The sequence below is a fragment of the Serinus canaria genome, chromosome 13 (genome assembly GCF_022539315.1).
Source record: "Serinus canaria isolate serCan28SL12 chromosome 13, serCan2020, whole genome shotgun sequence".
Taxonomy (NCBI): Eukaryota; Metazoa; Chordata; class Aves; order Passeriformes; family Fringillidae; genus Serinus; species Serinus canaria.
In genome coordinates this window covers 18,077,403-18,089,690 of record NC_066327.1, presented here as the reverse complement: position 1 = coordinate 18,089,690, position 12,288 = coordinate 18,077,403, and the positions used below count along the sequence as shown (strand labels likewise).

The 12,288-nt window shown below is 44.5% G+C and overlaps 1 protein-coding gene across 1 annotated transcript; it reads left to right on the top strand.

Moving 5' to 3' along the window:
- Positions 1 to 320: 320 nt before the first annotated feature.
- Positions 321 to 12,082, top strand: GFRA3 (GDNF family receptor alpha 3). Its single transcript, XM_050979808.1, has 8 exons — positions 321 to 418; positions 3,758 to 4,033; positions 4,731 to 4,823; positions 5,218 to 5,563; positions 5,637 to 5,746; positions 6,900 to 7,034; positions 8,004 to 8,134; positions 8,442 to 12,082. The coding sequence occupies exons 1-8, from the start codon at positions 376 to 378 to the stop codon at positions 8,574 to 8,576; spliced, it is 1,269 nt and encodes a 422-aa protein (XP_050835765.1). The 5' UTR covers positions 321 to 375; the 3' UTR covers positions 8,577 to 12,082.
- Positions 12,083 to 12,288: the final 206 nt, after the last annotated feature.

Below are 12,288 nucleotides of genomic sequence, written 5' to 3'. Positions count from 1 at the left end.
TCACAGCTCTGCTCTAGGTACTGAAGCGTGCTATCAATCAATAAACAAACGTCTTGCGCATCCCCTTCCAAAAAGCCCCTTTCGAAGCGTCCCTACACTGTCCGGCCCCAGGCCCAGCGGCTTCCCGGTCGCCCTGGGGACAGCGGCCGCTGGATGACCCCCGTCACTCGCCCCATCTCACAGCTGTCCGACGACCGCCTGGCCGTTCCGCCCGCTGCGGTCCCCACGGGCGGGCCGCGGACCCGCGCTGGGGCGGGCCGGGGGCGGTGCTCGCTGCCCGCACCTCGACGGGGCGGGCCGGGCTCAGCAGCGCCGAGGCGGGGCCGCGCAGCATGCGAGCTGCAGCCCCGGCGCTCGGAGGCACTGACCGCCAGCATGGGGCCGGCGCTGCTCCTGGGGCTACTTCTCTCCCGAGCCGGTAACAGCGCCCGGGGCGCGGGGCGGGCTGGGCAGGGCGGCACGACCACGTCCTTCTCCCGGCGGGCAGACAGCGGCATCGCTCTCACCCCGGCCCCGCCGCGGGTTGCAGGGGCGGTGCCGGCGTCGCGGTCGCCTGGGCTGACCGCTGCTCTGCCGATGCCCGCGGGCGCGGAGCGCGTCCCGAGCGCGGCTCTCCCGTCCACCGGCTCCCGCTGCGGGGAGGAATTCGCGATTCAAAGGAAAGGCGGCTGCTGCTTTGGCCCGAACGGGGAACCTCCGGTGTAGCTGCGGTCAAACTGGAGGGACGCTCTGGGGAGGGGACCGTCTGCCCTGGAGGCAAGGCGTGAGAAGGCGAGAGGAGATGCCGGGAGCCGATCCCTTAATGGGCACAACGCGGAGATTCGTTCGCCTGAGCTGGTCCCGGCTGCGCCGCGCTCTCACTGGCTTCGCCCAGAGCAGTTTTTGATACCTACCCCCCATTCATTCGCCCTCTGAAATGCTTAAGGCCCATAGTTTTCGGAGACTAGGCTCGGTTTGCGAAGACCAATCCAAGGATCTCCTGCAGAGATGCAGTTGCTTGTTCTACTCTGCCTCCTACTACTGCCAAATGACAAGAGCTCAGGATTGAAATTATTCCTTTACCCAGTTCATCTCTTGTTCAGTCTTCAGGGTTGATGTGACTAGGAATAGGGAAATTAGAGACTGCTCTGAAGCATTCCTAGCTTCTCTCTAGGGGTGCTCTGCACTCAGAAAAAGCTGCAGCTTTTTGACTGCTAAAAGACGGGCTGCTGCACTTACACTACAGTAGCCACTAGCAGCCACACGATTGCAAAAGATTTCCCACAATTTTCCCATGTCCAAATGCCAATGCTTCTTTGGTAACTGTGTTTGATAAAGGAAAGGTTCTCTTCTGTAACTGCCATCTCTTTAAATGGCATGGTGCATCAGGGGAAACAAGATAGACGTATCTATATGACAGGACATTGAAAAGGGAGAATAAAGGTGCATTGTACTACCTATCTTTTTTTTTCTAAGGTATAAATAATCATCACGTGTTAATTGGTTATTACCTTTTAACTTTTTTTTTTTTTAACTACAGATGGGATCCTCATACACATACATCTGCAACCTAGATCACAGATCTAGGAAAGAATTAGCTTTCTCATTCTTTCCAATTGTTAGTGGGCTACTAAGACAAAATTTAAAAAAATATTAAACAACTTGCCAAACTTCAGGGCTTATAACAATGCACAGACAGTAAATGATGCGTATAAAGGAGAACTGTTTTAAAGTTGAGGTTTAGAGCACCTTCACCTGAACCCACTGTGCTGGATACAAAGGATTCCTGATGAGAAAATTTTCAGGGAGTTTGAAAAGTCATCAAGTCTCTATGTAAGAGCCAGATGAATTACAAAGTACAGTCAGTTGCTGGAAGAACAAAGAAACTTGTACAAGTGAGACAGAGGTACCTAGATAATATTACTGAGCTGTAGGGAAAGTAGAAACTTTGAGAAGCAGGCTGGCATTCTACTGCTTGCAGCAAATAAAATGATGATACTAGCAAAAATTACATGGGGAAGATGGTACACTGGGTAATATGAGTTGTACCAAGATTTCCCCCGAATTTATAGTGATGGCAGACTGAAGTAGTACTACTGCGCCTGCAGAAGAAGGGAATGATAAGTAACATGATGCACCCAAAGAACACTAAAGGTAAATGTAACGCTCAGCACAGCCATTTCCAAAAGTCAGCCTTCCTTCCTGAAGGGAAGGAATATATCAGCCTATATATAAATTTTATTATGAAACTGTCTTGTTTGAAGACTTCATTGTGATTGTACTGTAAACATAGATTCATATACTGCAGAAATGAAGATTACAGACTGAATTAATCTACCCATGACAACATAACCATAAAATTATAGAAAGACTTTGGCAGGAAGGGACCTTAAAGACCATCTTGGTCTACCCCCCCTACCATGGACAGGGACACCTTCCACTAGACCAGATTGCCCCAAGTCTCATCCAACCCGGCCTTGGACATTTCCAGGGATGGGGCAGCCACAGTTACTCGGGGCAACCTGTGCCAGGCCCTTACCACCCTTTGAGTAAATAACTTCTTCCTCACATCTAATCTAAATCTTGTCTTTTTATTTTAAAACTGTTCCCCCTTGTCCTATCACTATCTGCCTGTATAAAAAGTTGCTATCCCTCCTTTTTTATAAGTCCCCTTTAAGCACTGAAAGGGGATCCAGTGGAGGTCTCCCTGCAGCCTTCTTCAGGCTGAATAACACCAGCTCTCTCAATCTGTCTCAAAGCAGGAGGTGCTTCAGCCCTCGGAGTGTCTTTGGGCCTCCTCTGGACGTAGGCTAACAAGTTAGTGTCCTTTCTGTGCTTAGGGCCCCAGGGCCAGATGCAGCACTACAGGTAGGGTCTCATGAGGGCAGCATCTACTCTCTCAATCTGCTGGCCATGCTGATTTTGATGCAGCTCAGGACCTATTTGCTTTTTAGGCTGCAAGTGCACATGACCAGCTCACCCCTAAGAATCTCCAAGTCCTCCTCTGGAAGGCTGCTCTCAGTTAATCTCCCAGTCTGGATTTGGGCCTGGGATTGCCCCAACCCAGGTGCAGCACCTGTACTTGGACTGGTTGAACTTTATGAGGTTCTTATGGGCCAAGCCTTCATCTGCATTTTTGGCAGGGATTTTAGGGACTGGGCTCTATGTCCTCTAATTGACTGCATATCAGCCCTTCCGTATGAAGCTACTTGCATCCTTTGTTAAGGATTCATTTTATTATGCAAAGAATACACATTCTTAAGTCTTCAGGCTCATTAACGTAGTTGTTTTTATGCCCTATAAATTGTTTTCTTGGTATATCTCTTAATGACCAGCATATACTTTAGTAATTGCAGCAGTACTGACTCATAGTACATAGTATGGTGTTACTATGTGCTTGTTGCACGATGGTTTTCAGCAGGCAGATAGAAGAGCTTCTTCAAAGCAGGCCTCAGCACCCCCAAGGTTTCACAGGGATTTACTAGTCCCCAAAATACAGAGCAATCCATGATCCCAGCCAAGTTGAACAAAATTATTATGGAGGCTCTTATTTAACCTTTTGTTCCCTCTTTCATTTATACTCATCCTTTTTTTTTCTAAATGGAGACAACTCTTGTCTCCACATGAAAGATCCCAACAAGCTCTGTTTCTTGCGAGGAGTCCTTGTTGAAGACTGAATCCCTGCAGAACAATGGCAAGATGCTTGTGTGGCATTTGTGGCATTTGACATTTGGCCATTTTGACTGGGGTCCTAACAGTCCTTTCTCTACTTGATCAGGAGACCTCATGGCTCTGCCCAGCAGCGACTGTGTCATGGCAGAGCAGCTATGTCTCTCTGACTCCACCTGCAATGCCACATACAGGACCCTGGAAAACTGTGCCCTGGCCAAGACTCGCCTCCTTTCACTGGATCATGATAGCAGGGTCAGATGTCTGAATGCAGAGCTTGACCTCGGGAACAGCTCTTTGCTGCACTGCAGGTGTCACCGGCGCATGAAGAGACAGGAGCACTGCTTACGCATTTTCTGGACCGTTCACTCCAGCATGACAGATGGTGAGATGAAGTAATATAAATTTACAAGGTACTAGTAAGGCTTACCTCCACCCCCTAGGTGAAAACAACCCTGAAAGTCCACTTCTCAGCACTGTAGGTAATTGCTCCGGAACCATATCTCCTAGTAAAGAGAATTCATTACTACTCTGTTTGATAAGCAGAGAAAACTTATCTGGTATGGGATCAGCCCTTCAAATACACCAGCAAACCTGAGAGACAAAGATAGCTACACTGAGATAGTTAGATTTAGTGCTGTGAAAAAATACCTCAAAATGGTCCTGTCTGTCTATCACTGAAAACACATGTGATTATGACACATATTGCCATAGCATCCCTAAGTGTTCTGCTGCTTTCTTTTGTGGGATGCTTCTACTTGACCTCCTAGAGCCTGCCTGTGCTGCTCAGCTCCTCACACTTACTGAAGCTGAAAAATCCAAATGACTACATAGACCAAATTCCAGCTGGTCAAAATGTTATGAGGGTTTTATATAGTAATAGCTTCGCATTTCTAGAAGAACCATTCTTAGCATTTGGCTTTGAGTGAGACAGAGCATTTTGGAAATCCAGCCTGAGGAAAGAACCAGGCATAAATAAAAAATCAATTTAAGAATAAATAAACAAACATACAAATAAATAAAGCTAGTCATAAAGCATTCTCCCATTTCCCACTGCATTAAATATCTTGTACCTTGCCTAGGTTATCTCAATTTGGAGACCTCTCCCTATGAGAATTCAGCAAATGAAGAGCACTGGAAGACAGATTATAATAAACTGGCAGCTCTGGTATCAGGTAAGAATTGTAGTGGTTACATGATATAATGCTGCCTTCTCTTATATTTTCATGGGTTGAAGATTATTAAGAACAATTTGGGGTAAAATGGCCCCTTTAATCAGAGGAATGCATGCTCTAGCTACTTGCCTAAATTTGTCACTCCTACCACGAGTAAATAAAGCCACAGATCCAGGCCCATGAAACCAGTAATGACCCACAATGATCCATATTCTGAAACAAGCACCCTACTATGAACCAATAGTGTCATACTGCAGGCACATGGAAGGACTGGTTTGCTTTGTTGTTTTTGATTTTTCGAATCTGACCATCAAGAAAGGAGTACTCCTGCTTCCATACAAAATCTCTTCTGGAGACTCACTTCATGATTTTTGTGTTTCTTTCGGCTTTATAGGCTCACAGTTAGCAGGAGATGCTACAAATCCATGTCTGAGAGCAACACACATCTGTAATCTGAGCAAGAAGTGTTTTCGTCTACGCACAGACTATGCCTCCATCTGCACCAAGGGAGCAGGAAGTGAGGATGTGTGTGACCGGCGCAAGTGCCACAGAGGGCTAAGGAATTTCTTTGAGAAAGTTCCTGAGGATTTCACCAGAAGGATCCTGTTCTGTCCATGTCAAGATGAATTTTGTGGAGAAAGACGGCGCAAAACTATTGTTCCTGATTGTTCTTTCCAGTATAACACCAAACCAAATTGCCTCTGGCTTCTGGACTCCTGCTTAGAAGACCATATCTGCAAGTAGGTCAGGCAGCAGAGGATGTTTTCCAAGAGAACAACATCGACACTGATGGTCTCATTTTCTTTCCTACAGATCCCGACTGGCTGACTTCCAACAAAATTGTCAACCTGTAGACATGTCTCCAGATGGCTGCTCTCTGCACAACCATGCTGCATGCCTGCAGGCTTACATGGGGATGATTGGTGAGTGATATCCACAGGAAGATACAGGGTAGATGCTTTCAGGCTACAAACTTGCAGGAACTCTCTGATGCTGTGAAGGACCATTCTGGTCTCCTGCAGGACGTAGCACTCAGTATAGCGGTGAATATGCCTTACTAAAGGATGCTAGTGCTCTCCCTTGCCTCGGAGGTAAATGCAATCCAAAGAGAGCTCTTCCATGGCATTTTTTGCTGTACTTTGCCCCATCCTTGCCAGAGATTTCTGTGTGCCACTTTGCATCATCAGCTGGTGCAAAGCACTCCAAGTGCCTCAGCAACAGCGCTCTGTGGGCTTGTGTGAATTAATTCATTGTCATTCCTAATGCTGGAGTTATATCCCATTACAGCAGTGATTAAACACAGCATTCCATCACTGTCTGACTTTTAGACTCCTGATGGCTTGTTAGTATTGTACGCACTATGTTTTCAGAGCCAGCCAGAACATAGGACTACCAACTGTTAGAAGGAAGGTCATCTTTGGTTTTAGTTATTTACTATCTACCAACCTACTAAAACATTTTCAGAGTAGCTCAAAAGAGGATGTAAAGAGCAGCAGTACCTCAGAAGCTGTAAATCTAGACTATACCTTCAATTTTTCCAGATGGCTCTGCTAATTTTGAGCTAAATGAGCACTGCCTGAGTGGCACACTACAGGTGTGCAGTGTTTGTCAAAAGACACCTGGCTACACAGTGTTTCCAGTTACACAAGAAGCAGGAGTACCTTTTGCTGCCATATGTCAGCTGAGTCCATGCAAGTCCTTCACATCCTAAAACAAAAATCCTTCATAATTTAATGCTTGCCCCATTAAATTGCTTTTCCCCCATCAGTTTGCACTGAGCTATGCAGGTACAGTTCTCACCATTGCTTCTGCTGTGTACACATCACAATTTAATGCTTGCACCAGCTTCAGTTCTCAATACATCTCAGAGTGCCTGTGTCAGGGGTAGCAATCTCAACACTTTCTCACAGCTCAGCAGACTTCAAGTAGGTTCATTGAGCCTGGGTCACCTAGTGGCACTCCTGACCTCAACTGGGTACCACGCTTATCACAGTGGAAGGCTTCTGCCTCCAGGGCAGCATTTCCTTTAGTATAACGTGATTCATAATGCTTCTTTCATCTGGGGGTTTGGGACAGGCACACCCATGACACCCAACTATCTCAGTAACTCCAGTGTGGAGGTTTCCTTGTGGTGTACATGTGAGAACAGCGGCAACCAGAAGGAGAAGTGTGACCAGATACTCGGCATGTTTGAGAGCAACAAATGCCTTGGTAAGCATCAGTCATGTCACAGAGAAACAGCTCAGCAGAGAGCAATTTAAATCCTGTGGTTTCAAGATTCTGTGTTGCACTGCTCTTGTGTATAGTTCTATCTTCTGCAATGTCTCCATGATCTCCTCTGCAACCTATGGGACCAGCCTGGATCTGCTCTAAGAACTGTTTGTGTATCTTTTGGCAACATTTCTTCTCATCTCGAACACCCTTGAAGCTATTTCCAAACATCATTCAAATTAAGGGCACTGAAAAAACATCAACAAGGGGTGGTGAGACATGCTGTATCCATAGGTTGCTGAGTAACCACATCTGTGCAGGATTATGGGGTCAGGATTCCCCTCCTTGTCCTCTGTTTCTGTACTCACCTCTGGCCCTCATTTATTCAGTCAAGATAAGTAGGCTCCTGATGCAGCCTGTTACTAGATTCAGCATAGCAGTTGCAAAAGTCCTGTTATATGCAACTGTGTAACCCTAAGTCTGTATTTCTTTTATTTCTCTAGCATTTTAGCAACATACCTTAATGAGATTTAAATATTTTATGTTTTTAAAAGCTTTAAAAGGGTATAAAAGAAAACAGCATCATTACATAAATGATTAATATTTAAACCTGCCTCCTACAGTATATAAAAGCCTTACACCCAGCATTATAGACACATCTACAATTTAATCATCTCATCCGAGATACTACAAACCTGCCCCATACAATATACAGAGTTGGGAAAGTCACAGAGGGGCCCAAAAGTCTTCAAGTACCGTTCAAACTGTTTTTGCAGTCTGCTCAATCTCACAAGTAAACCCACAAACCGACAGGCCATTCACAAAACAGAGAATACATATTTTTTAAATCAAGGCCACACAGCCTGCGAGTGCCTTTCCTAAAACAGCTTCTCTAGACTTCTGCTCTCTAGACTCCAAGGTGTGCACAAGAAAAGCACAGTAAGACTCTTACTTTACTTCTGTTTGCAGAAAATACCATTTGGTCTCAAATGCACCTGAAGCAGACAGCTCTAGAAAGACAGGAAGACTTATTTTATTCATCTTCCCTAAGCTTCCAAGGAGACAGTGCCAGCACATCTCTCTCTTCGGCAATGTCCCAGGTACGCAATGCTTTGTTGCCTTCACAAAGCAGCAAGTCAAGTAGTCTAGAGACAGTAGTTGAAAAACCTTGCATCTGGAAATATGTGACTTTGGACATCAAACCAAGGGATGCCATGTGCATGCAGAACACTGGACTACACTACCTTAAGTTAATCCTTCCACAGACAAGCAAAAATAGGAGGATGTATGTCTGGCCACAGGAGTTTCAATAGTCGCACATTCGTGCTCAGAACCAGAGGTTCTGCAGCCAGAAGTTTGAGCATAAATGTGCCTAACTGGGATTCATCCCTCCTTTTTATTTCCTAGGTGGCTGAAGGGAAGACACAACGAGACAGCTCCAAACAGAGCAGTATGCCTATGGCCTCCTCTGTATTTTCTGGAGCTGCTACTTCCTGGCCTTCTCTGGCTCTGTTCCTGCCCCTGTTGCTTAGCCCACATTAATGTGGCATAAATGGAATCTTTCCTTCCCATATTATTAATATTATTCCATATCCAGGCATGTCCCAACACACATTTACCTTTGGGAAACAGAAGGCTTTCAGACAAGAAGAATGGCCTTAACCCAGAATGGCAATCACTGGAAACTTCCCACATACTTGCACCCCACTTTCCCTCTGTCAGTTTGCACTGAGCTCTGCAGGTACAGTTCTCACCGTTGCTTCTGCTGTGTGCACATTCTGAGTAGCAGGCTAATATTGCAGCTTAATAGGTTAAATCAAAGGTCTGATTTCTTTCATAATTTGTGCAGAGTTTGGTTTCTGACTCTAGGGATGATCTGACAGTGCCTTCGAGCACCCCACCATCTAAAGCTCCTCCTCAGGCATACAATCATTGAATGGTTTGGGTTTGAAGGGACCTTAAAAAATCATATAGCTCCAACCCCCATGCCATGGGCAGGGACTACCTTCCACTAGACCAGGTTGCTGAAAACCCCATTCAACCTGGCCTTGAGCACTTGAAGGGATGGGGCAAACACAGCTTCTCTGGACAATCTATGCCAGTACATCTCAACCCTCACAGGGAATAATTTTTTCCTAATAGTCAATCTAAACATACCCTCTTTCAGTTTAAAAATGCTGTTCCATATCCTGTCCCTAGAGACCCTGGAAAAAAAGTTTCTCTCAGTGCTTATTGTCCCCCCGATGTATTGAAAAGGCACAACAAGGTCTCCACAGAGCATTCTCTTCTCCAGGCCAAACCACACCAACTGTCTCAGCCTTTCTTCATAGGAGAGGAGTTCTAGCCCTCTCATAATTTTCATGGCCTCATCTGAACCTGCTTGAACAGGTCCATGTCTGTCATGTACTGGGCACCCCAGAGTTGGAATGCTGAACTCTGGGAGGGGAGGTGGGCTGGGGTAGGGGGGAAGAATCGCCTCTCAGCCTGCTGGCCATGCTTCTTTTTATGTAGCCCAGGCTGCAGGATGGCTTTCTGGGCTGCAAGTGCATTTTAACAAGTCATGTCTAGTTTTCCATCTAGCCATGTATCCAAGTCCTTTGCTGCAGGGCTACTCTCAATCCATTTCACTCCCCCACTCTGTACTGATATTGAGGGTTGCCCCAAACCAGATGTGGGACCTTGTGCTCGGACTTGTTGCGCTTAATGAGTTTTGTTGGTATCCATTTCTCAAGCCTATGAAGGCATAGAGAATATCACCCTAAAGACTAGAAGCCTGTGCTTCAGGGTGAGTTGCAAGTAAAGCTCAATAAATATACATGTGAAGTCCCCGGTAAACACCATCTCTGGATTACTTTCAGTACCATTTTCAAATCCATTCTTTTAAGCATAAGAAAAATACCAGTCCAGATCAAGAGCACTATACTAGAGTTTATGCTCCATTCTGTTGTTCTTTCAACATACATGTAATCCATTATCACAGCTAGCAACACACTTGTTTTGTTGTTCAAGATGAATGGCGCTCAACTCCAGTAGATTTAGGCTTATCTAGGAAAAAAAGATCGTGCCTGGCCTCAGGACAAACCTTCTCTGTAACCCTTAGAGAATACATTTGGCTCCTTGAAGGCACATTGACCACAAACCCTGGCACATACAGTTGCAAGAATCTCCTTATATCTGTCCACATATTCAAGTTACTATTGTCATCTTCCAGCCACTTGCCCCATCTTCTTCTTCTGCCAAGCACCATCTCATAACCTGTTTATTCTGAATGTAAATGTGTGCGCTGTGTAACTGCTGTTAGTTTGTACTGCATTTGTCTGTTAAAATGTGGTGTTAAGTGAATATTGATTTCTGAGCATAGGTTAACAGTCTACAATCAATTGTGTGCAAGAGTTGCCTCATCAGCCAGCCAACATTTTCAAATAGCCAGAAACTCAGCTCAAAACAGCTCCTCCATGCACACATGTAGAGCCCATTGCTCATACTCAGAGAGAGGCAACAGATCTGAACAATACTATACACATCCAAACAAGATTATAATCCTGAACAGAGGCAGAGTAACTGAGTATTTCTTTTTATCCTGTGTTTTATCTGTTGCCAGGAAAGCACAGTCACTGTCAGACACCTTATTACAGAATCTTACATTGTCATGTATATCAAAGTAATTATCCTTCTGCAGTGGTAATGTTTCCATTTTCCCTTCCAGGCTTTTATTTATTTCCTAGGCAGGTAGAGCAAAGAAAACATGCATGCAGCAGCATCGTCTCCTCTGTCACACAGAGAAGCAATGTATTATTTACATGCAGTAGGAATGAGTATGTTTTCTTAATAAACAGGCGTACTAATGCTGATATTTCTCATTACCTACTGAAATATGGCTATTTGGAGCAAGAGACAGCACTGTTTCCAAATGTTTGCCACCATTAGTTAATAAAAATAACCCTAATATAGCAACCCTATGTAACCCTAATACAGTATGTACATTAGACCATCCTCCATATGGTGGGACTTGGAAATGTATCAAGATTCTTGACTGTAATGTAATAGCATCTGTCATCTCTAGAAGTTAATGGAGAGTGACAGGGAAAAAGGAAAATGTTATTCTTTTCACTATTCCACACAACAGAGAGACAATTTATGAGAATAATGGAGTAGCTTTCTGAGCGATATGCACCACACACACCGGTACAAAATGCACTGCATCGATCTCCCACTCATCTGTGCTGTGGTCTTTCCTCTTTCCCAAATTTAGTGCTGTAAAACAGATTGATATAGAGAAAGGGATTAGCATATTCTTGTTCAAGTTTAGGGCACTAAATTCCTACTAAGAGGGTTATTGATTGCAATCGCAGTCTTCTGTCATATCCTGGCTTGTATAGGAAAATGCTTGACACTTGGACAAATCATACTCTTGACTGAAATTGAAACAAAACATTTCAGTTTGTTGTGTTTTTTTTTTCCCAAGTGTCCTGTGTCCTTTTTTCATGCACCTTTATATACACAGCTGCCTCTTAGCTTGTCCATCAATAACTGCAAGCAAAATTCACTTCTAACTACACCTTCATTCACAGGTACTCACACTGTTGTGAGTACAAACCCATTTCCACTTAGGCTTTTCTAACATCTGATCTCCATATATCACAGTTTTTCATCTACACAGGATATATGCATGCACAACTTAACTGCTACTAGAAATATCATGCCCGTATCACTGTCAGTTCAGTTCTGTTAGCACCATCAATGTTCCTAGACTGGCACATTTCCTAAACCCATTCAGAACAGCTTACTAACCATACTGCAGGGCAATTAAGAACCCCCCCTTCAGCTTCTGTTCCCAGAAAGTGGAAAACAACATCCTGTGAGAGCACCTATGATCTCTCAAAAGATAATCCACAAAACACAAAATTAATCCAAGAAAAATTCTCTATCCAGACAGTCTTAAAAATGAGCATTCAGCGAGCATATAGGAGGAGGGAACCTTCTAATTACTGCAATGTAGATTATTTTTTAAAGAGTAAAATAACGTGAGGTCTGACTAATAAAATTTATCTTGCAACTCTAGAAGTCTCCTGCCTTCCTTTGCATTTAATAGAAGCTACACTCCTTATCTCCACTGCTGGAGGCATTATGGAACAGAAATGTAAAGATCACAGTTAGAATCTCTTACAAAGCAATCTTAACTTTTACAGATATCACTCACTGTCAGGTACTTCAGGTGTGGCTTCCAGAACTCTGAGAGAGCCTTAGGTCTCTT

Excerpts from the sequence above, each read along its gene's own strand:
- GFRA3 (XM_050979808.1), top strand. The coding sequence starts at position 376 with ATGGGGCCGGCGCTGCTCCTGGGGCTACTTCTCTCCCGAGCCG. Across the intron at positions 5,564-5,636 it reads TTAGAAGACCATATCTGCAA|ATCCCGACTGGCTGACTTCC; the intron begins GTAGGTCAGGCA and ends TCTTTCCTACAG. Across the intron at positions 5,747-6,899 it reads GGCTTACATGGGGATGATTG|GCACACCCATGACACCCAAC; the intron begins GTGAGTGATATC and ends GGTTTGGGACAG.